This window comes from Oreochromis aureus, linkage group 3, assembly GCF_013358895.1.
Source record: "Oreochromis aureus strain Israel breed Guangdong linkage group 3, ZZ_aureus, whole genome shotgun sequence".
Lineage (NCBI taxonomy): Eukaryota > Metazoa > Chordata > Actinopteri > Cichliformes > Cichlidae > Oreochromis > Oreochromis aureus.
The window spans coordinates 66,889,277-66,915,200 of NC_052944.1; the positions used below are offsets into that span (position 1 = coordinate 66,889,277).

The following is a 25,924-nucleotide window of genomic DNA, read 5'->3' on the forward strand; positions in this document are numbered from 1 at the left end:
AGCCTTAGAAGATGAAAAGGCACAGTTAGAAAAGAAATTAGAAACTGAACTTGAAGATGCAGAAAGAGAAGAAGTTGAAGCACGCATAGGAGAAATTCATGCAGACCTTGAAATACACAAAATAGGGCTGCCTCAGCCATCATCTAAACCTGACGCAGAGGTGAGACGCACAGATCGTCAAAGGCAACTAACAGGAAAAAATGCATGAGTTTAAACAGACAGAGATAACAAGCAAAGAACGAAAGTTTATGTCAACATATTTAAACTTTAAGGCAGAAATTCAGCTCACTAGGTCCAAACTTAAAGAAAAATGTTCTAAAGCAGAATTGGCTGAAATGATCAAGTCAGTAGAAAAATGTGAGTTGGACCTACAGCAAGATTATGTGGCTTTACGTGCACTGACTACACCATCTCAAAATATGAGAAGAAAGATGGATAGCTGTACTTCAGTTTCTGCTGAAATGATGATACTTCTGAAAAGGCGTTACATAGATGTTGACAAAGAGTTTGATGCAGTAGCTGTAAAAGAATCACTCCTTCAATTACTCCAAAGAGAAGGTGCAGAATCAATTTATGGCTCAACTGTGTCTAGAGCTGGAAGAAATCGCCAGCACAGCCATAGTCAGCAAGGAAGTCATGTATCTGCAAGGAAAGCAGAGGCAGCAGCACGACTGGCATCAAAGCAAGCTGAAATAAACAGAGAAATGGAAATATCTGCCCGGAGAAAGGAGATATTAGCTCAACAAGAGTAATTGAAAATATTGGAAAATCAAAGAGATCTTGAGGTCATTCAGGCAGAATACAATGTATATGCTGAAGAGGAATCAAAAATGAATGCTGAAATAAGAAATTGTGAAGTAAGGAGTACTTTGTCTTTCAGTCAGCTCCCTAAACCACTTAGCAGTCCTCCATGCACCCAAGTTCCTCAGAGCACTGCACCTCCTCACTCTGAAGGTAAATTCATCCAGACCTCACAAAGTGTTCATGCCCCTCATGCCTACTCTGTAATTCAAATGCAAAGTGTGCTGGGAGCAAAGTGGAACATAGAGGTTGATGTGTTCCCATTCAGTGTAGCCCTCAAAGAAAGGCCAGCCACACGCCGAGGAATTCTAGCAACAGTTGCTAGTGTGTATGACCCATTAGGATTTCTCTCACCACATTTTGACAGGAAAACAAGGACTCCAGGAAATGTGCAAACGCGGAGTGGGATGGGATGAACCTATTCCCCCAGCACTAGAGACCAAATGGAAAGCATGGCTCGGTGACTTGGAGAATCTAAAACGGATTGAAATACCAAGATGCCTTGTTCCTGAGAACTTCGGCAAGGTCAAAAAAAATTGAGCTGCATCATTTTTCGGATGCCAGCAGCAGTGGCTATGGACAATGTTCATACATCAGGATTGTTGCTGATTAGAACATGCATTGTGCACTGGTCATGGGTAAAGCCAGAGTGGCACCCACAAGAATAATCACTATCCCACGCCTTGAGCTCACTGCAGCTGCAGTTTCTGCAGCTGTAAGTAACTTCCTCAGGTCAGAGCTCGAGCGGAAAATTGACGAGGAGTTTTTCTGGACAGATTCTAAAGTGACGCTTGGATACATAAAAAATGATGCTCGTCGCTTTCATGCCTTTGTGGCAAATCGAGTTCAGAAAATAAGAGACTCTACTGATCCAAAGCAATGGTTTTACATTGAATCTGATCAAAATCCAGCTGATCACGCATCTAGGGGCCTCAAGGTGGCAGATCTGCTAAGCTCGAATTGGCTCACTGGACCTAAATTCCTATGGGAAAGGGAAATTGTCACAAACCAACATTCCCCTGATCTTCTTGTTGGGGACCCAGAAGTAAAGGTCCTGAAGACAAATGCCCTTGAAGAAAACAGCTTTCTTGAGAGGTTCTCAAGATTTTCCAATTGGGATACAGCTCTTAACGTTGTGGCAAGAATTAAAAGACTTGCAAGGAGAGATAAGTCAGGACCCATTAGTGTAGAAGAAAGACAAATGGCTGCTTTTGTACTCTTCCAGGCAGCACAGAGGGAAGCCTTTAAAGAAGAGCTCAAATGGTTCAGTCAAAACTCAGCTGGACTACCAAAAACTCATAAAATGTATCAACTCGATCCTATTTTGGTAGACAACTTGCTTAGGGTTGGAGGAAGGTTGAGAAAGTCCTCAGCATCATTTGCATTAAATCATCCAGTAATCCTTCCAAAGGAAGGCATTGTCACACAACTCGTTCTTGACCACTGTCACAAGAAAACACAGCACCAAGGCCGAGGCCAAACTCTCAACAAACTCAGGGAAAGTGGCTATTGGATCATCGGTGGCAGTAAGGTAGTGGCCAAATACATTAAAGGGTGTGTCAATTGTAGAAAAGTGCGTGGGCCAGCTGGAGAACAACGCATGGCTGACTTACCATTTGACAGAGTGGATCCTTCGCCCCCATTCACCTACACTGGAGTTGATGTTTTCGGCCCCTTCTATACGAAACAAGGTCAAAGGGAATGGAAGAGGTATGGCCTGTTGTTTACGTGTTTAAGCTCGAGAGCCGCACACATTGAGATGTTGGAAGATCTTTCCACTGACGCATTTATAAACGCTTTAAGATGCTTCGTAGCAATCAGAGGCACAGTCAGACAGATTCGTTCTGACCAAGGGACAAATTTTGTCGGAGCTAAGAACGAGTTCAAGAAGGGTCTATTGGAATTAGACAAGGAGATGATTTCTACTTATCTAGCTAAAAACCAGTGTGACTTTCAAATGAATGTTCCTGAAGCTAGTCACAGAGGAGGCATTTGGGAACGACAGATCCGCACTGTTAGGAATGTTATGAGTTCTGTCCTAGCCCAAGCTACAGGAAGGTTAGATGAAACCTCATTGAGAACTTTCTTCTACGAGGCCATGTCAATTTTGAACCATCGTCCACTCACTACTGATACGATCAACGACCCCAACAGTGCTGAGCCTTTGACGCCTAATCATTTGCTCACAATGAAAGAGTCTGTGCCACTTCCGCCTCCTGGTAGATTTGTAAGAGAAGATTTGTACGCCAGGAAGAGTTGGCGGAGGGTGCAATATTTAACAGAGTTGTTCTGGAGCAGGTGGCGCAAGGAATACCTAACCAGCATTAGTTTAAGACAACGATGGCATACTCCTAAACAAAATGTACAGGTTGGAGATGTAGTGATTTTAAAGGAGGACAATATTCCAAGAAATGAGTGGAAATTGGCAAGGGTGGGCAAAAGGATCTGGGAAAGAAAGGTGAACGTTTGAAACAAGTCTCTTTTCTTGAGAGACCAGTTCAGAAACTAGTGGTACTAGTTAAAGGGTCTAAACTACAGTGAAGTAGTACAAGGGTTAAGAACACAAACATAATATGTGATCTATAAGTTTATTTAAGAAGTGATTTTTTTGTAACATAAGTTGATGTTTGATTGTCAATTTATTAAAAATTACAGGATTTAATTTTGTTTAACTCATGTAAATAGAAATCCTTTGTAATTTTGGTGGCAGTGTAGCTGTCGCATTGAAATGTAATTATTATGTGATTGCAATGTTCAAAATTTGGTGTTTAATGTGGATTCGTGTTGTGTTGTCGCCACCTACTGGTGGACCTGAGTGTGGCGCTTTGTGTGCACATGCTTTGGGGTGATGTTCAATTAAGCGCACATGTCACCAGAGACTGAAGGCTCAAGCCAGAAAGAGAATGCTGGCTTGTGTAAAAGATGGAAATATGGAAGATATGGACTACAATTTCTCATGAATGTTCAGTAGAAAGGCGCACACGGTATGTTGGTGCATTTACTTTGTGTGGATGTTTTATTTGAGTTGTAATTTTTGTTCTGCTGATGTAATATCCGTGTTTTTCATTGATCATTTCATCATAGTTTCTCACGGTGTTTGCTGGTGAAAAGAAGATTAAAATACTGGCTAAACATCAGTTGGAGCATGGCCCCTTATTCTACTTCGAACATGAAAAACCTTCAGGAGCAGTTACACATCTTAAGTAAAACTTTACTCATTTTTTTTTTCAGGCAACAAGTTTGCATAGTTTTTTGAGTTCTGTGAACTAATTAGATTTTACAGTGCAGGCATCAAATCCAATCTTCTGCAATGCTCATCTCACATGTCGCTTCTCATATTTAGACATCCATTCATTGCATTTTCATTCATTCTTAACATAGAACATCCATTATATTTGAACATTCAGTACCATGAATACAGTTCACTGCATCCCCAACACACAGACGCACACACACACACACACACCAACACACACAGACAAAATCTGAATCTTTATAACTTTCCTCACTTATAAGAAATTATCCCCATAAACCAGAAGATCAACTAAATAACAAACAAACCAACAAATTACAACAGTTAAATTAAACTGAAAATATTTTTGAATACTGTACTGGTTTCTTGAAGAAAATTTCTGCACTAACTAAAAAGCAATCCCGAGGCACATGCTATGCTAGCTGTTTTACCTAGTCACAGTGATTTTTGTATTTAGGGGCTATTGAGTACTTCATCTGACTCTTTTGCTTAGATCCTTCACTTTTGACCATTAAAAAGCAAAGACTCCCAAAATATTTTTAACAGTTACTGAGCGCTGCAAATACACCCCTCCCCCAAATATATTCCCTGCTGCTTGTCATTGGACTCAATGAACAAAAGAATCATTAGTAAGTGGCAGAGTAAAACTAAGTTTAACCTTTCATTCATGTAAATTAACCCTTTAAGACCTACCATAGAACTAAGTCCGCCAGAGCTTTATATTTTTACATGCTGTAGTGCCATTTCTGGGAGCATTTCAAGTTGCTATACATCAATACAACTGTTATAGCCCAAATTTTAATAATATGTATGCATTAAGTCCATAGTAACTACATAAATTGAAAAGAAGTGCAATAAACTACAAAAAAAATTGAAAATCTTTTTTTTTTTTTTTAACATATATTTCTACTTAGAGAAATTTAAGAGGCTTATCCCTCAAAACTGCAAATACAAAAAAGTTGCACAAAATAGTTTCCCACCACAGGAAATTTATTTTGAGTGTCTTCATAGTTTTATTTTTGAATTTTCATATACTGCAGGAAAAACAAAAATAAATATTATAATGCAAATTTCCCAAAAAACAGGATATATATAAATAAACTATTTCCAGCAGTGGAATTTGAGTCCTAAGCATCACAGAAACGACGCAGAAAGTCATAAAGTCAAACATAACTTTTAAAAACAACAGTATAAGCTTATAAGGCCCCGATGGTAAAAAAAACCAAAAAACCCAAAAGCCTACATTTCCACAAAATCATGTCACTTCCGGTTTCGGGCAGGTCATGGCAGACATGCGATAGTTCGCACTGATGGACGTAGGACGTGTTATGAACAGCTGATTGGATCGGTAAAGCGTTTTTCTGGAATATTATGTTTTTGTTGCTGCAAGTGCTTTTTATGCAATTTTTGCAAAGCCATGTGTGGAAGGAAACCATGACAAGTTGATGGCATAAGATGTAAGTACAACTCCTCCGGTTTCATATGCAAAAAAAAATTATTGCGCTAGCTTACATGGTTACAGCGCTACCGAGATTTAAAAATAGTTACGCAAAACGGAGCGTGCCCGCTCCGACCGGCTTTAAAGGGTTAACAATTAATAATTATTTTTGTTTAGTGAATTTAAAAATAAATGTGTGTTTGTACGTGTGAGAGTTGGCATGGACATGGAGTTTCGGTACATCATGGAATACTGCTTGATAACCCAATGATGCAGAGTATATACCCACCCCACCCTTTCTATAGCTGCACTCCATCATGTTCATGATGAAAAAACATGATTGCTGTTTTTGCCACCCAGAATTAGTACTAAAAAAAAGAATGTAGTCAGTCTCATCTGTGGCTGGCCTGTTAATAATCTAGCCATCCTTTTGAGGGCATATGTAGGACAAGAGAACGTTAATCATGTTCTTAATAATGGGGAATTGTGGGTGGAGCTGATGTGGCAGGTGATGGGCTAAGACCATCTCCCAGGCATCCACCAGATTGACATTCAGTCCTTTAAACATGGCTCTGAGCACTTTGTCTCTCTGCAGTGAGTACCAGTCGCTGTTAGTTAGTACTTCATGAAGTTTCAAAGCTTTGGGGTTTCCAGTCCGAATAACAACCAGTGTATCTGGAGCCCTGGACAGAAGCAAGACCACTGCCCTCCGAATGCTCTGCAACCGTCGGATGTAGATCTCAGTGGGGAAAGTGCAGAAGTGTGCCCAGATGCCAATAACTACAACGGTGTTTCTACCTCCAGTCACACTGTCTAACTCGTTGGCAATATAACGCAACTCGCTGGTTGGCACTTTGGTAAAATGGAGAGGAGGCCCGTGCACACGGTAAGTCACAATGATGTTGTTTTCATAGTTCAGAGCCATAAAAGGTCCAACTTTCTTCTCACTATGCAAGTTAAACTCCTTGAGATCTGAAAGTATTAGAGAGGGAATACATTAAGCTGCAGAGTAGAAAAAAATTAAATTGGTGTCAAAAAGGTTTGTGGGTCAGATACCTCGTACTGTTGCAATAAAGTATTCAAACCACTGCCTGATGGTGGAGTCTCCATACAAGTGAACCACCTTTCCTTTCAGACACTGAGTGATGGCTGATGGAGTGTTGAATTGATGAACTGTGGTGTCATCTAGTGCTTTCCACACACCCTGGTAGTAATAGCCAGAGGGTCCAGGTCCAACACTATTGCTGCTCTCCTCTGAATTATCTGAGAAGAGGACAAACAAGAAAAGAAAGAATTGTATGTTTGTTTAAGCTTATAAGTGCACTGATGTCTCTTAAAATGTTTGTTCTAATTTAATTTCGTAACAAGTCTGGTCAGTGTGGTTTTCTAGACACACTAAGTTGGTCAGATTGTTTGAAAATGTTTTTAGTCACCTACAAGTCAGTCCAAATGTAGTGTACTAGTGATTTGAAGACTGGTGCACATGTAACTGACTCCAAATAAAGTTTTACACATTACAAATGGAAGTCTCATCACATGCATTGTGCGCTTTGCAATTTTGTCACAGACTTGAATGTGTGTACAGAGAAAATGTTACGGTCCTGGGCCTGGGCACAGTTTTTTTTTTATTTTGCATTATTGTTTATTAGTCTTTTTTCTTCTATTGTTCATGGTTACTAGTGTTTTGGTGTCTGTTCTGTATTTCTGAGCTTGTGGATTCCTTTGCCCCTAATGTCAATAATACTGTTGATGGTGAGAAGACAACATTCAAGGGGAGATTAATCTAATTTTAATTAGGAAAGATTTTCATGTTTTACTGTCCACTTATTACAACTTTGTAATCATACCATTTATTGTTATAATAGACCTCTTTATTTTGGGGAATAGCAGCCGTTAATTTTATCCACATGTTATGGACAATCTAAACAGAAGTCCACATGTTACACTGCCACCCAAATATTCTATGCTACCACCACTTAGCTTACAGTAGCCTTGACACATCTTTCCACAGGTATCTACTGTCTGGAACAAGGTAGTAAATGTAATAGAGCCGTTTAATTTTTATAGCTGTCAACTGCTCACAATCTGCAGCACATCCTCTTTCAATTTAGATATAAATGATTGTTGTCAAAAGTGACTTTACCTTTCTTCTTGGGCAAAACAGTGACACCGGCAGGTCCTGAAGCTGGAATGGAGACTTTCATATTGACACCTCTGAAGCAAGCACACACAATTTTATGTAACACAGCAGGCAACAAATCAGATTGGATTAAACACTACTAAACATTAAAGAAAGATATAGTGAACAGTAAGTTATTCACCATTAATACAAATCAACAGTTACCTCAAATCTATGGGGAAAAACCTTGTAAAATATGAGGTTGGATTTTTACGTTTCTGGAAAGACAGGTTGATGAGTGATAATCATCATTCGAGAGTCGTCTTGATACATGTTCAATCATCCAGGTAAGTAAATCTCCATAATGAATTGTACTGTTTATAAGATTTGGGGAAACATGCAGTCAGCTGAGACTGAAGAAGTCACTTGGATGAGTGACGAAACGTTTCTCCCACAAAACGCTACGTCCAGATGAACAGATTCAACTTCTGGAGATTTACTTTCCTGGATGATTGAGAATGCATCAAGACGAGTACATTTGCATGATGACTGAAACTAGCCCACTGAAGGAACAATGGACTGGGAGGTCAGTTCTTTAATCATAATTACTGTGAATGGTACTCATGGCCATTGATCAGTGGGCTGGTTTCAGTCATTATGCAAATGTACTGTTTATAAGATTGGGGAAACCTGCAGTCAGCTGAGACTGAAGAAGTCACTTGGATGAGTGACGAGACGTTTCTCCACTGAAAACGCTACGTCCAGATGGACTTTAATAAAAAAAAAAAATGTTTCACCAAGGACCCAGAAGTAATTCTCACCTCTGAAAGAGCTGGTCCATTGCTGTGATTTGCTGATATCCAGCCCTTAAGTGGAGGATCCTGGCATCACAACTCAGATTCTTTGGCTTGTAGCAGAACCACGGCTCACCTGTTTGGAGGTCAGTGTAGTTGCACACAGGCTGCTGGGTTGGACGCAAGCATACGTGACATTTGGTAGTTTCAGTAACTGAGCCTGAGCGGAACTGGCTCACGAAGCGCATCCTGTCGGGCTGTTCTATGTTCAGTCTGCGAAGTTCTGTGACTGCCTCACTGGGGTGAACCAGTGTCACCTGGTAGGACCAAGAATCAAAGTCTGGTAACCCGGTCTCATAGATTATATGCATATGAAGAACCTTGTAATACACACTTTGGTGTTGGTGGCAAGTAGGTCTGGGCCATATCATACCGTTCACGGTATGCCGGTATAATGTTAGGCAAAAATTAAATATTACAATAGAATATGGCTAAAATGTGCATGCGCAGTGCCTTTGTTTTCATACATGGCGGAAAAAGCATGGTGGCAACGGAGAATGAAAAGGGCAAAAGCGGATCGTTGAATGAAACAGATTAAGAGGAACTGGTTTGTAAAATGCTGCAACTTTCATGATGTGGAACTAGTTTGGTTTTTGTCCATCAGATACCCACCAAAGCACATTTTTTTTGTAGAACACGCAAGCGGCCATCGTTATTACCATATTTTTCGAACTTTAAGGTGCTCTTAAAAGCCTTTAATTTTCTCAAAACTCGACAGTGCACCTTATGTATTCTGGTTGTGCTTACTGACCTCAAATAGGTTTTATGTGGTACTCAAAATCTGTCAAAAAATGTTTTAGTACGACTTTGGGAAGCTACGAAGCCGCACCGCTTGATGGATTGTCGGAGCATTATGGCTACCGTAGTCAGGAGTCTCGCGGAGTAATGCATACTGTGCTTCAACATAATATCACCGTACATGTGTGTATAGGAGGACCCCAAAAGGCACCTGTTAAGAGACGTGTATGAAGCGGATTTTAAACTCAAGGCTATCAGTCGCACAGTAGAACATCCGAATAGAGGAGCTGTGAGAGAATTCAGGATTAATGAATCAATGGTACAGAAGTGGAGGAAGCAATAGTGATATGCGATACCACTGATTTCAGTTCCCATCCGATACCAAGTAAAATTCAGGGTGGCATCGACGATACTGATCCGATACTTTGTACAAAAACTTAATGTTTCATTGCAATTCATAATACAATATATAATGACATTATGTAATTGTAATAATAATATAGTAATATAGCTTCATAATGATTACAGGACATCAGACTACTTGTTCTTATTGCTTAATAATGCAGAATAATACTATAGAAACAAAAAACCTGAAGTTGTGTGCTATTTGAGCACGTTGCCTGCCTGCAGCACTAAAGGACTCCGCGAGAGATGTCTGTCTTGCCCTAGCAGCACCTGTCCCTCTCCTCCTCTTCAGTTTGCCTCAACATAAGCTCATCATATTCTGTGATATGATTTACTCTGAGGTGTTTGACGAGGTCAGTGATGTTGCCACAACACCTCACTGTCTTGCCATATGTAATGCAAACCGCGTCTTAGCTGTTTGTGGAGGTAAAATACCTGCACAAATGACTCCGTTTACGCTCAGCCACTGTTGTGAGTGCGCACGCCAGTGGCTGCGACACATTTATACAGCCGTGTTTCACATATGACTATGAAAAGCGCAAGAGGAAGTAGTTCCTTCCAATTTAGACGATCCGAATGATATAGTTTCTTTCCACTGTGTTCCTTTTAATGGGACAAACTACAAATTTACCCCAGAGTAGTAAAATATAGATATTTTAATATGAGAATCGATTCTAGAACATAAATTACTGGTATTGGAAGAATCAATATTTCAATATCGATCCGCACACCACTAGGAAGCAAGAAGAATGAGCTGAGTAAAGTCTGACTTATCTGACTGCTTTGTTTGCTCTTGCTCTTGACGAAGGCGGTCGTACTTTTCTCCTCTCCTCCTCCTCCTCTCCCTTAGCTTCCCTGCTTAGCCTGTTGTGTCCTTGTCTAGTCTTGTGTTTTTTGTATTACTTTTCCCTGGAACACTTTCTCACAGTCTGTTCTCTACAACGTAAAAGAGAATTATAGATTTGATCTACTGGTCCCTGAATGCAATTGACACCCCTTTCTCAACGAGAAGTTTGGGCTTGGGTGAGCCTGAGTGCTGAAGATATCTACCTATTCGGAACGTCTTGATGCATTCTCAATCATCCAGGAAAGTAAATCTCCAAAAGTTGATTCTGTTCATCTGGATGTAGCGTTTTGTGGGAGAAACGTTTACACTCATCCAAGTGACTTCTTCAGTCTCAGCTGACTGCAGGTTTCCCAAATCTTATAAACAGTACATTACAAACAGTACAGTACATCACCATGGAGGAGAGGAAGGCACTCACATCACTTAGTGATGACAACAAGATTATCATCCTTCCGGCAGACAAGGGTAGGTGCACAGTATTGCTAAACCAGAAAGAAGATTTTGTCACTACTCAGTGATGAAAATACTTATGAGCCCCTGAAACGAGACCCAGGAAGTGACTACAGGAAGAGGGTGATAGACTGTCTGAAGCAGTTAGAACAAGACAAGGCTATTGACCGGACCTCATACCACAGGCTGTACCCAGGGAGTCTACACCAAGTCTGTATGGTTTACCGAAAATACATAAACAGGGTGCACCTTTAAGACCGATTGTCTGCATGATCAACTCGGTCACCTATAACATCTCCAAGTTTCTGGCTTCAATCCTCAACCCCTGGTGGGCAGCTCTGAACACCACATCCAGAACACCCTGGATTTTGTTGAGAAGGTGAGAGATGTCATTATGGAGGCAGATGAAACCATGGTCTCGCATTTACGTTACATCTCTCTCTTCACTTGCATCCCAGTCACGGAAGCGTTGGAGGTAGTCCGTAAGAGATTACAGGATGACACCAACCTCAGCAACAGGACCACTCTCATCATCGACCAAGTGTGTTTGCTTTTGGAACTGTGTCTTCATTCCACCTACTTCACATACAAGGGTCAGTTCTACAGGCAGAAACATGGGTGTGCCATGGGCTCCCAGTTTCACCCATCGTGGCCAATTTGTACATGGAAGAAGTGGAAAAGAGAGCTTTGCTATCCTACCCTGGAACACCACCAAGCCATTGGTTCAGATATGTGGATGACACCTGGGTGAAAATCAAATCTCAGGACGTACCACAATTCACGGATCACATTAACTCAGTGGACCGACACATCAAATTCACCAGGGAGAATATGAAAACTGGCAGGTTAGCCTTCTTAGACTGTGAGATTTCCATCAGTAATGGGGGACATCTAAAAGCCGACATTTACCATAAACCTACACATACGGATCAGTACCTAAGGTTTGACTCTCATCATCCACTGGAGCACAAACTGGGTGTCATCAGGACGCTACAACACAGAGCGAACACCATCCCCACTGACACAGCGGCCAGGGAGGCAGAAGAACAGCACATCAAGAAGGCCCTGAGTAAATGTGGTTATCCCAGCTGGACTTTTGTCAAAGCTAGGAAGGCACCTAAAGAAAGCTCCAGCCGATCCATTTACGTGAAAAGGAAAGACCATCTCTGAATCGAGGAGGGGCCTAAGGGTGCATCTTTCGCCATCTTACAATGCTGTGATTGCAGCCATTCCTCAACTCTCTGTGAATGGTACTCATGGCCATTGATCAGTGGGTTTTGGTCAGTGGTTGTTGATCAATGGTCATGAGAATTTGCATAATTATGATTAAGAACTGACCTCCCAGCCCATTGTTCCTTCAGTGGGCTGGTTTCAGTCATTATGCAAATGTACTGTTTATAAGATTTGGGGAAACCTGCAGTCAGCTGAGACTGAAGAAGTCACTTGGATGAGTGACGAAACTTTTCTCCACAAAACGCTACGTCCAGATGAACAGAATCAACTTTTGGAGATACCTATTCAGAACAATGATAACAGGGTTATTGCTGATTGGAGCTGGCTTGGCCCTGGCTTATCGAAGAATTAAGGAAGCGGAACTGGCTGTTCAAACCCCCACAAGGCTGCCCGCTGGGATTGAAATGATGGGACAAGGTGTGAGTTTCTCAAAATGGGCTCATTGAGTGCAGCACGGATAAGATCTTGGAGAAGCTTACGGCTGCGTTGAATACTCAGAATAAGACCTGAGTGAAAACTGGATTACATCTTAGAGGGCTCACTCGAATAACATCTTTGAGCGCAAATTGGATCACATCTTGGAGAAGCGCACTGTGGTCGTGTGTTCTCAGAAATCGGCTCTCTGAGCACAAGAATGACAACACCAACGAGCGTAAGTCTGATAACATCATGGAGAAGCTCATGGCTCTCCAACGGGAGATTGAGAGACCAGTGTCGGACTGTTAGAACAGCTTTGAAATTCATATGAGTTGTTCGCACTAAAGTAAAAACCACAATCACTTCATGTGGATACCCCTTTGGTGCCAGCTGCAGTCTCAAGGCTGGAGCTGAACAACAACACCCTGATAATGAACTGTTTTTAGACTGTTCTTCCCATTCTATGCAAGGCCACCTGGGTTGGCTGGAAGACTGTTTACTTAGCCTGGCATGGCGAAGGACACTGTCTCAGCTGAACTCTGGACACACACACACACACGCACACAGACATATACACACATGCAGACATACACTCATCCCCCTTCCCCCCTCCAAACGCCTTCGACACTTATTCCCTTCCGATGCTGACGGTGGATCAAGGAGACCAGCGCATAGGCTGCAAGCCCGGATGTACTGTCTACATCGGCTGTCTCTCACCCTTTACCCACCCCTGTTGCTTGTCATGTGTTTCTTTGGTGTATTAAGAGTTTTGTCATGTGCTATGTGCAGGGTGGTTTTTTTCTGTTCTCAAACTGATCTCCCTATTGAAGCTCAATCTGGGGGGTATTTTTTCTCCTTATCTTTCCTCATGTGGTGCATTTTCCATTGTTATACCTCTCTGACCTGTCTTCCCCATGTGATGTTTTTGTGTAATGTATGTATGGTCGGAGGGTAAGATGGCGCCGCCATTGCGTGCAATAGGTCGGCAGCCTTAACATGAAATTTCCCCTTGTGGGACTAATAAAGGTATATCAAAAAATGTCAGCCCATTTCCACTGGAAGTGCCTTTTGGTTAAACTGTCAGCAAGGAATTTGCATTTGCACTGTTACATTTTTATATAGCTTTAATGCACTGTTAGGAAATAAAATATATAATCTGAATGGTGATTAGTGTGTTTTATGAGAGGCCCAGATTTCAGTGTAAAACTAGGTTGCAGGCTGACAGGAAACTGCATACTTTTGCAGAGCATAGGACCAGAAAGTGAAACCAACTAGACTGTTTGATCGAAACTTAAAGTGTGATGTGACGTAGAGAGTGAGTATATAAGTAACTAGGCTTCCGTTTGTGTTTCAGACGTGGGGTTGTGTGTGTTGTGTCCAGGTCTCCATATCCAGATATGTAAAATTAAAGATCATTTTAAAGTAATAAGACCACTTTTGAGCCGTGTCCTTTTTTGGCCGTAAAGAATACAAAAGAACTGGGATTTAATACTTGGTGCCAGTGACCCGGATTCTTGTGCAGCTGAGGGGACTAATTTGGAACTTGAGGTACGATCTGATACGAGGTGGACAACAGACCTGTCTAAAAGAGTAAAAGTAAGCGCACAAGCCTGTTGAAAATTGTCCACATTGGATGAATTCTAAATTAGTTGTCCACCAAATTGATGATTGTTACCATTAAACTGGCTCAGTAGTGGAAATTAAACGTAATTGTAAAATCTGTTAAGTAGATTTCAGGTGACATGTCCAGGATCATTTTGGGTAATTAGAAATAAAGAAAAGTGAAGTTTGGGGATATTTGATGAAAGCTCATTGTTGTTAATACTGGGGTGGATTTTTAATTGTTGTTTGAAGTTGGTGTGTTATGTGTGTGTATGTTACGTCAGCCAAGAAAAGAGATATTAGGTTAAAATATTTGGTTAAGGGATTGGTTGGACTCAGGCACCAGATAATTCAGCTGTGGAATCCCCACAGTGGTGCTTTTAAATATATTTAAATAAATTTTAGGATGGGAAGTTGGACTTCCTATGGGTGCAAAATGTTCTGAGTGTGATGGCTCAATCTTGCGGCGGACGCGCTGCAATTTCCTGCGACGACAGGGTCATCCGGGTGATACCTGCGACAGATAGGGACAGTCGTTAATAATCAGTGGTCAAGTACCACTTTTCTTGCACAGTTTGACCGACAGGGTTGGACCTGGGTGGTCCCGTTCGAACGTGATTGACAGGTAAACCTTAAGTAAAGCTTAATGGCGCAGACGGGATTCGGCGCCCAGGAGTGGGGTTTCGGTCAACTCACGGGGACCACTTTTAAATTATCATAGGGCCTAGAAATTTGACCGCTATAGGTGAGGGCATTCCCAAAGCGGGTTGATTGACCAGCAAGGTTGGACCTGGGCTTAGAGGCTTTTAAATTAATCAAGGAAAAAGTTAAGTGTACCGGTACTGAGGTTTGGAAAATGTGATATGGAAATGGTGAATAATATCGGTTTTGAAGAGGTAATATGGTAATGGAAATAATTTATCTTGGCACTCAGTGGCAGTCTTTTGTTATATATATATAAATGTGTGAATGTATAAGTGAAGTGTAAAATTGTCATTTGGATGAATGTTTAAAGGTGCACATTGTTTTGAGAGAAAAGGCGGTGTGTGTGAGACGACGAAGTTTAGGGAGGTGCGTAATATGCTGATGAAAGTATTGTGTGAATGTTACAAAACTGAACTGAAAGAATGGTGATATGTGTGGAAAATTGTTAATTGTCCCGATGTCTGAAAGAACTCTGCTGAGCACGCTGAAGATTGTGATGTGAATGCTTGCAAAACCAGAGAGCTTAGTATATTTAAAAGTGTGTGTGTGAAATAAGGGTGTATTGTTTTAGATCAAGACTTAGCAGAAGTACAGAGGGTTTATAGACTGTAAATATAAAAAACAAGAGTTTGATTAGTCTGTAGAAACAGGAAAGAGAGAAACAGAAAATATGAGTCTGCATGGCTGTGTGTGTGAGAGAGGAAGTAGTGTGTGTGACAGGAACTTTGCATGCCCATAAAAGGAAACTGGCTGATGTGTGTAGTGTGAGACCAGAGAGAGACTTAGGAAGGAATGTGTTAAGAAAAAGTGATAAAATGAAATTAATTAAATGCTTTAGTGTGTTAATACAGGTGGACTTCCCTCAACCTGAAATCTTGAGTAAAGCGGCAAAATGATAGATTAACAGAATTGGGAGGAAAACAGGCCAGGTTTTGGCTAAAATTTTACAGCTTGACCTCTCACTTTGTCCCGACCCTGAGAAGAAGCTCAAAGGACAGTTAATCTCCTGATGAAGACCGACAGAACATCGTGGACTTGAAGAATTAACAGCAGGCAAAAGACAGTGCAACTGACCTATAACACTGAAGGGTCAAGCAGCAGCATGTATGAATACCACTGATGGAACATGAGTTTTGAATTGCAAGCTGGAAACTTGACAAGTGACATGACTGTTTGAAGGCACTGGATGTGATATTTGCCATGCTGGGAGTTAACCTAAAAGAAAAGACTGAAAAGATCAAGAGAGAAGTAACAGAGAAGAAGAAACAGCTGAGTTGGGCCTGTGTTGATCTGTGAGGCCCCACAGGAAACTATGAGAACAGTGAGAGACGTGAACCTGGACATCATATAGTGAATGCATATGGGAAAATTGGATTGAAGGCTGAACTCATGAAAGTTTAGAAATGTCCACCACATCACAACAAAGAGGGAAACAAAAAAGGTAAAAATAAAGAGAGAAATTAACTAACAATTACATTAATGAATAGAAAACACACATATACAAATTGTTACATGTGAAATTATTTTTGGAAAGAATCAGATGTGAGATTGACATGACCACATAAACGCAATGAAGAACACGCCTACACTATCAATGTAAATACATAAAATAAATTGGTATTTCTGGCCGGAGAGAGAGAAGTGGGCTGTTTAAGCACTCATGATAATAATGAAAATGTCTAAGTTTGTCATTTTTAGGTGCAAAGCAGACCTGGATCAATTTTCCACATGCAGCAGTCGGAAGAAAGTTATAGGTTAACATCACTGGAAACGTTCAGGCCAAGTTTCTGGTTGAACTGGCTGAAGACAAGGAATGCTGTTATTTAAGGTGGGAAATCAAAATTTGGGTTTGCAAACTTGGGGAAGAGAAAACTGACTGCTTAAGTGGGAAAATTGTGAAGGAGTCTAAAACACTGCAAAAAGAAATATATACAAAATCACACACACAAAGAGAAAATGCATTAACCTTAGAAATACAAGAGAGCTCATGAGGATTAGACAGCATGTTGAGCATGTGAGTCTGTTTATCAGTGTTAAAATAGTGTGAATTTAGCACACTTAAACCCTGAAGTTGAGGAATGACTTAGGAAGTTCCATGACAAGGGAGTGACGTTGGTGAAAATGAAAAGTGATTAAAAGCTTAAAGTAGTTTTAAAATAGTGAATTGGAAGTGCTCTTGTGGCGATTGAATAAAACAAGTGATTACTCTAGGAAGAAAATAAAATAATTTAACAGTGTGGTGAGGTTTAAATATGCCTTTCTCTTGTCACGGTGAGTCCTGAGATATGACTCAGTATGCTAATTAGCTAAAATGAGTGGTGAGAAAGAAGCTTTGTGTGTGGCTGTGTGTGAGAGGCTTTCAAGAGAGGAAATATAGCAGAGACTGAGGAGGATTAATTGGTGAAATATATAATGGTAAAGTAACAGGACAATTAAATAAAGTGGTCAGGTCTGTTCAGAAGTGCAGAGTTGGACAAGAAATTTATAATTTAATGATGACACATTGTTATAACGTGTTTATATCTTATGCTAAATTTAAGTATGTTAAAGTGCTTAAAGGGGAACATTATTGTGTGCAAATTGTGTGGCTTTTAACAAGATTTTCTGTGTATTTAGCAGGTGAAACTATGTCAGTTGACCTCGGACTCTCAGTACGCTGTGGAATCTGAGGCCAACCACTAGATATGATGTGAGGAAAATGAACAGAGGGAGTAATTTAAGTCTGATTTCAGACTATGTAAGTATTGTAAGTTGTATGTATGTAAGTTCTATCTATGTAAGTTTTTTTTTCCTTTTTCTTTGTCTTTTTTCACTCGCAAAGGGAGAGTGTTTCCTAGCGCTGTCTGTAGAAAACTGTACTGTTCTTCCCGCTGTAAACACCACTGTTTTGTTCAGAAAAAAACATTGCGTGTATTTTTTATCATAACTCTCGTTTTACCTGGCCCATCGACACAATTCAAAACTGGTATGTAGTTTGAAGTCCGCACTTTCGACCCATGTCATGTGATTTTGACGCACCGGCGCATCCGGTGACCCCAGAGGGTTAAGTGAAAAGAAATTGATGGGGTTTTTTTGTACTAATAAAGTTGTTGTAAAGTATATTGTCTCACATCTATTATATCATCAGTTGTATCGTTATCACAAATTTTCAAATATATATCGTAATAAATACTTTTGGCCAAATTGCCCTGCCCTAGTGGCAAGTAATCTATTCAGATTACATGCTGGCAAAAGTAAACAGTGCCAGTAGGAACAAAAACAAACCATGTCTGGGTGGACACTAATTTAATCCAATTCAATTCAATTCAATGTTATTTATGTAGCGCCAAACTACAACAAGAGTCGCCTCAAGGCGCTTTATATTCTACAGTAGATTGTACAATAATAGATACTGAGAAAAACCCAACAATCATATGACCCCTATGAGCAAGCACTTTGGCGACAGTGGGAAGGAAAACTCCCTTTAACAGGAAGAAACCTCCGGCAGAACCAGGCTCAGGGAGGGGCGGGCCATCTGCTGCGACCGGTTGGGGTGAGAGAAGGAAAACAGGATAAAGACATGCTGTGGAAGAGAGACAGAGATTAATAACAGATATGATTTAATGAAGAGAGGTCTATTAACACATAGTGAGTGAGAAAGGTGACTGGAAAGGAAAAACTCAATCCCCCAGCAGCCTACGTAAATGGTAAAACTGGACTGATGCACCTCCTGCAGTCAGACCTGCAGGGTTTAGGCCTGTGCTGTTCTCCTCTGTCTTATACTGAACACAAACAATGTTTTGGGACTGGCACAAATAATTTGTGTGCCTTCTTATTTGATGTAGCACACCTGATTGTTCTGTAAATAGATTCAAATGGTTACATAAAAACGCCTGAGGCCTTGGCTGCATTTTAGGTAAATAACACCATATAACCTTGTGGTTTGCAAAACTTGTGCATAATTTTTAGAAAGGTACAATTTCTATTTGCATTTCAAGTTATGAAAATGATTCGTTAAACATGTTTGTAGGTTTTACAGTAAAAAATTTAACTTTTTTCTACTGGGATTTTGATTTTTTGTCTGGATTTAGATCAATTGTGCTAATATAGTATACCAAAATGAAAAAAAAAAACCCCTCAAATTTCAGTTATTTGAGGTTGTGCTGAAAATAATAATACCAAACAAGGCAAGATAAACAGTTTTTAAAGGTGAAATATAGAGGTAAAATCAAAAGTAGTCAAAAACAGCTAATTATACCCTGGACCCCAGAGGGTTAACCTAACCCCGCTAACCTAGCCTTGATAGCTGTATATAGCTGCTAAATCTGCAGTTAGTCACAGTTATGTAGATAATTCTCTGCAGTTAAGTGTCGAGAAATGCTAAGTCTGCTTTTCTCTAAAGGTTCCACTGTTCCAAAAAACAGAAGGGCAAGTTGAATATAAGATTATCAACCCTTATGATCAGCATAAAAATGATAAATTTTAACATCACCTCAACCTGTGCACTTCCTTCCCAGAGTAAAAAGAACAAAGCAGAGTAGGAGCCATTGAGATGATCCACGATTTGCCCTGCCACACCTGCATGAAGAGTTGGGTTGTGCAGACGAGCGAGTAAGACATCTCCCCCACAATTCTTTGGATGGCCCTGGAAGTCATGAATTTTGATCAGAACCTCCAGCTTATCCCCAATATGCCACTGTTCCCCTTCTCTCCCTGGAAGAATGGTGAAGGTGCTGTGTGCTGGATCACTGGTTCTGTTCATGGACACAGGTGATGGTAATGGTGGAGTTTCAGGCCAAGCAATGGACTGTAGTAGGAGGTGTTCTTCATGAGCATCTGTACCAGAAAATGGTTGGAATTTACAGTTGTAATGCATCTCAGAAGGTGGGGTGAACGGGGAAACACTTGGGATGATGACGATGGTGTTTGCTTTATTCAAGAACTGGAAAAGAGAGAGATTAAAGACAACAACAAAAATACATCAGACAATTTAAGTCCGCTTCATTTTTAGTCGTTAATTGCATAATGAAGGATTCGTATTGCCATTGCATTTGCTAGTCTATGAGTTAATGCAAATGTGTGATGCATGGCGCCTCTGTATTCAAAAGAATATGTGAATCACAAAACGAACATGTATAAAATGATCCAATTCAAAAATGTGAGCTTGTTCCATTATCAGAGTTATGATAATGGAACAAGAGTGTTATTTCAAAGTCAAAATTGTACATTTTAAAATGTATTACCTACAGGAGTAAATTTCATAGATATTTAACACAATTTAATTTACCGGTATTCATTTTCCTAAAGATTTTTGTATATATATAATATTTATATATATTTTTGTATATACGTTATTATATAATAATGTATATATAATATATAAATAAAATGCTACAATGCCTACAATAAAAACAAACAAAAAAAACCCCCACCCATCTCGCCCCTGTGGGCGGTTTATCCTTCAAGCTCGGGTCCTCTACCAGAGGCCTGGGAGCTTGAGGGTCCTGCGCAGTATCTTAGCTGTTCCCAGGACTGCGCTCTTCTGGACAGAGATCTCCGATGTTGTTCCCGGGATCTGCTGGAGCCACTCACCTAGCTTGGGAGTCACCGCACCTAGTGCTCCGATTACCACGGGGACCACCGTTACCTTCACCCTCCACATCCTCTCGAGCTCTTCTCTGAGCCCTTGGTATTTCTCCAGCTTCTCGTGTTCCTTCTTCCTGATATTGCTGTCATTCGGAACCGCTACATCGATCACTACAGCCGTCTTCTTCTGTTTGTCTACCACCACTATGTCCGGTTGGTTAGCCTGGTGTGATAGACCCCAGGCTATATGGATCTTGTATTCAGAGCTTGTTCTTGTGCTGCCATGATTAGTGCCTCTGTGCTGTCTTTCAGTCCAGCTTTGTCCAGCCACTGGTAGGATTTCTGGATATCAGCCACCTCCTCTATCTGCCGGTGGTACATACCGTGCAGGGGCCTGTCCTTCCATGATGGTTCCTCGCCTTCCTCCTCTTTCTTGGGTTTCTGCTGCCTGAGGTATTCACTGAGCACGCTGTCAGTTGGGGCCATCTTCGTGATGTATTCGTGGATGTTTCTTGTCTCATCCTGGACTGTGGTGCTGACATTCACCAGTCCCGCCCCTTCCTTCCGCTTAGCATACAGCCTCAGGGTGCTGAACTTGGGGTGAAACCCTCCATGCATGGTCAGGAGCTCTCTTGTCTTTATGTCAGTGGCTTCTATCTCCTCCTTTGGCCAGCCTATTACCCCAGCAGGGTACTACGCAAGTAACCCTGGCGGAAGGGGTTACATGAATAGGATGAGGGACCTATGGATATATATATATATATATATATATATATATATATATATATATATATATATATATATATATGCAAAATGTGGACATCACATTTTGGGCTGTCTAGACCAAAATACTAAGGGCGAGATAAAATTATGTATGATTGTGATTATACATGCATGATTATAGGTGATATTATTTATATAGCACATTACTGTAATATTGTGTTATATTACAGTAATGTTTGTTTAAATAAGTGAAATAAAAACAGCACATCGATAGTGACAGTAATAGTGCTGACTTTGACCCCAAACCATCAGGGCTCCTGATGGACGTCATTCTATGTCATTTCGGCACCTGTAGCTTTTAACCCTTTAAGACCTACCATAGAACCAAGTCCGCCAGAGCTTTATATTTTTACATGCTGTAGTGCCATTTCTGGGAGCATTTCAAGTTGCTATACATCGATACAACTGTTATAGCCCAAATTTTAATAATATGTATGCATTAAGTCCATAGTAACTACATAAATTGCAAAAAGGTGCAATAAACTACAAAAAAATTGAAAATCATTTTTGTTTTTTGTTTTTATATATTTCTACTTGGAGAAATTTAAGAGGGTTATCCCTCAAAACTTTAAATACAAAAAAGTTGCTAAAAAATAGTTGACAGCAACAGCAAATTTATTTTGAGTGTCTCCATAGTTTTATTTTTGAGATACACCAATTTTTATATACTGTAGAAAAAACAAAAATAAATATTATAATGCAAATTTGCAAAAAAACAGCATATGCATCAAAATAAACTATTTCCAGCAGTGCAATATGAGTCCTAAGCATCCCAGAAACGACACAGAAAGTTAGAAAGTCAAACATAACTTTTAAAAACACAAGTATAGGCTCATAAGGCCCCGATAGTAAAAAACTACATTTCCGCAAAATGACGTCACTTCCGGTTTTGGGCAGGTCATGGCGGACATGCGATAGTTCGCGCTGACCTCTATTCCAACCTAGGAAGTGTTACGAACAACTGATCGGATCGGCAAAGCCTGTTTCTGGAATATAATGTTTTTGTTGCTGCAAGTGGCTTTTATGCAATTTTTGCAAAGCCATATGTGGAAGGAAACTGTGACCTAGGACAAGCTGATGGCATAAGATGTAAGTAGAACTCCTCCGGTTTCATATGAAAAAAAATTATTGCGCTAGCTTACGTGGTTCCGGTTCTACAGAGATTTAAAAATAGTTACGCAAAACGGAGCGTGCCTGCTCCGACCAGCTTTAAAGGGTTAATGGAAGCAGACATTTTACAAATTCCTGCCCTTCCCCCAGGTCTACATTAACTACTTAACTATGTTTTTGGCCCACACACACAAGTACACGTGAATCGGAAATGCTCTCAGGTGTGCTGTTCCCAAGTTCTTGAATTGTTTTGTGTCTTGTTGTATGTGTAATAAAATGAATAAATAAATAATTAAAGCCAAGTCCTCACCGCCAGAATGTCCATGATATATATTATCAAGATGAATACAAATATAGCCAAGAAGAGGAAGATGCAGCCACACTTTGGAAGGCCAGTGCAGACCTGACTTTTACAGACTTGAACCTTCATGGTTGGAGAACAGCCACTTGCCTGCGGTGTAGTACAGTGATGATGTCATCTGCAAGACGTGAACAAATAAAAATGGTCATGTCATTCAGCTGAATAATCCAGTCAAATAAACATACAAAAACATGTGAGTTTCATGTTTTTTATGTTAGGTCATGCAGAAAATGCAATATGATGCATAACATTATATTATATATACATAATATTATATATACATAACATTATATGCATAACAACATGCATAATAATGTCTCTCCCTCTCTTACACAAATGAAGTAATATACAGTAATTTATATGTGTCTGTGTTTCTTTGTGTTTTGCTTCCACGGAGTCAGACTTTCTTATAATTATTTTACAGTGGGCTTATAGTCCACTTGACAAGGAATACTGTCAATGCCAACAGATGGGTGGGACTTGAACACAGGACTCTGGTGAAAGGTTTAACAAGTTCATTTACAAAATAAGATAAGGTAAGATAAGATAACCTTTATTAGTCCCACATGTGGAAAATTTGTTTTGTCACAGCAGGAAGTGGACAGTGCAAAAGTTATATAGCAAAATTAGAATACAATAAGAATAGAATAGAAATAATAATACTGTACACAACTGTAAAGAATAGAATAAAATAAAGTAAAATAAAATACTATATACAGTAGAATAAATAGAATAAAATATACAATAGGATAAAAATAGAATGCAAATGCTTTATACAACTGAGTAAAAACTACAACTTTTTCAGAAAAAGATTATTGCACTTAGAGAAAAAGAGTATTGCACTTAGAGAAAAAAAGTATTGCACTTAGAGAAAAAAAGTATTGCACTTATCACAGTTAACAAAGCAAAGGCAAGAAGTTCAGTCAGTGAAGCCCAGATTCCAAGCAGAAGATGCAAAGTTAAGGTACTGTTGGGATTTAGAGATTCTTTTATTGCTATTATATAATCTGCCTTATGATGAATGCATTGATAACGTGTTTTACAGTATTATTTTAACAGTAATATTGTTTACAGGGTTCATATTGCATTGAATATGTTTGTCATCACATTCATTTTATTCACAGGTTTAGTTCATTCTATACACAATGCATAACTGTGCTTGTTTAGAGTTGATGTTCTATCCAAGAGGGTTTTAAGCTTCACTGGTGAGAGTGTCCAGGTGATACATGTTGAGGGAAGATGAGAACATAGCAGGTTAATTGCATGCATGCTCACAATACACATATTAATCTAGTAGCAGGCCTGAGCGAAGGCCCAAGTGTCTTCTGCTTCTTATTTGAGACCTGCGCCAATTCAGTCTACTTAGTGATTGAGGACGAGGGTCCATTATTAGCCCTTAGAGGCCCTGAAGCTTGAAGTTATTACCTTAAAAGGAAGGTGTTATCAAAAAGAGAAGTTATATGTCTGTTCATAGTTATTAGAGATGTACAAGATGTACCCTTGTCTGTAAACAATGACTGGACATAATGTATTTTTGACCTGTATTGACGTGTATGTGGGGGTGTGATCCTCTATGCTATAAAACCAGAACTCAGTGTATTTTTGTCAGAGCAAATAAGCCATATGCTGACGGTTGTTCTCCGTTGTCAATAAACTCATCGTTTGATTGTACTTTTCTGGGCCTCCGTCGTTTGTTGTCTGGTCTACAGTTGATCGATCTCGCTTCATTTGGTGGAGGATGCAGGGCAACTGACGATCAGCAGAAAGAAGTACAGGTGTTTGTTGTCGGCGGAGGTCGAGCCCAGATTAGGTAATCGAACGGCAGAGGTCACGGTGACGGCTCGACTACTGGGCCCACATAATAAAAAGGTAAGGCACAAACCTCTTAAACAGAAATTGTGCTGTAGTGGATTATAATTCTAAAATAGGTAGTCGAGTGGTCATCCGTTGATCTCTGTTTTGAGTTTTGTTTGCAGCGAAAGTGAAACTTAAGAGTAGTGTTGCATTCATGGTCGCCTTGGAAAAAGCAGTACTGAGCGAAAAGTAACTAGAGACGTTGTTTTAAGGAAATAAGAGAGATTAAAAGAGATAATAAGTGTCTAAAGTCAAGGAGTTGAAGAACTCCCTCCCTGGGAAAGACGTTTCCTAGGATTATACTAGGGGAGGGGCCCCGCTGAGACTTGTGGCCTCAGATATAGCCCTGGTGATCGCAGAGGATCATTGTTAGGGAGACACTTAATTGTGAGAAAAAGAGTAAAATACCGGACGCAAGAGTCCGAGGAAGTTGATATATGATTTAAGAGAAACTCAGGCCAGCCGTAAGTTTGAGGTTTTGCAGTAAAGCCAGCCGAGCAGCAAAGTGAAACTAAGGTCTGTTGTGTTGAAGTAACTCTGAGAATAAATACTGTGAGCTATGAGAGACGATTAAAAAGTATTACCTATGCATTTGTGGACCCGCTGTGGTCAGTGAAAAATTTGTGGACCCGCCGTGGGCCAAGAAAAGCTGTGTTTTTGTTGATATTCCTGGAGAATTTGCAGACCTGTTGACGTCTCTTAAAGACGAGCAGCGGTGTGTATATCCGGGTTGTAGGGACCCACTCATACAGCTGGAAACCGTGACGTAAGAAACTGTCTGAAATGATTTAAGTGCCAGCCGGCTGCAGGCTGTGTGTGAGAGAGGCTGTAAAAGTCTCTTTTTCCGTTCTTTTTTGCTGGGGAAAAGTGTGCAGTTAAAATTTGGGTGCGGTCACTTCCCCTTTTAATTTTAACAAAGAATAGATACATTGATTAAATGAGGGGTAGATAAAGGGCATGCTCATTGTGCCGGTGTTTCATTATAGGTGCTTGGAAATAGACAGTGAGAGGCCCACGGGGATCCCATTAAGGCTGCTGAAGCATTTTCCTGTTTTGTGAGCGTGCCTTTGGTGATTTTGAAATATAGTATCACTGGACAGGGTGATTCTAATATAAGAGTTATTTTAATCCAACCAGAAACAGAGTAAGAAATAAAGCTGTGAGCCTCCTCCTGAGTGGAGAGAATTTGCAGAATTTTTGAGTATCTCTTGTTAAAGAAAAGGAAAAGAGATTCTGTGTACGGCAGACCGTGAAGTTTCTAGATTAGATCAGAGAGAACTAATGTGGCGAAGGTTGGATCTGATATGAGGCGAACAGAGGACCGGTCTAAAAAGATTAAAAGGTACGCACAAACCTGTTCAATAAGCAAATTTGTGCAAATTGGCTGAA

General features: G+C 40.2%; 1 protein-coding gene and 1 long non-coding RNA gene across 2 annotated transcripts; one reads left to right on the top strand and one right to left on the bottom strand.

Annotated features, from left to right (window-relative positions):
• Nucleotides 1-5,060: 5,060 nt before the first annotated feature.
• Nucleotides 5,061-25,684, bottom strand: LOC120437355 (NXPE family member 3-like). Its single transcript, XM_039607902.1, has 7 exons — nt 25,120-25,684; nt 22,631-22,799; nt 19,334-19,783; nt 8,433-8,722; nt 7,636-7,706; nt 6,549-6,755; nt 5,061-6,464 (listed from the first exon to the last, which is right to left on the bottom strand). Exons 2-7 carry the CDS (start codon nt 22,748-22,750, stop codon nt 5,911-5,913), a joined length of 1,692 nt encoding a protein of 563 aa, XP_039463836.1. The 5' UTR covers nt 22,751-22,799; nt 25,120-25,684; the 3' UTR covers nt 5,061-5,910.
• On the top strand, nt 15,518-19,497 carry LOC120437368. Its single transcript, XR_005611059.1, has 3 exons — nt 15,518-16,303; nt 17,479-17,599; nt 19,359-19,497. It is a non-coding gene; the product is annotated as an uncharacterized LOC120437368 (long non-coding RNA).
• Nucleotides 25,685-25,924: the final 240 nt, after the last annotated feature.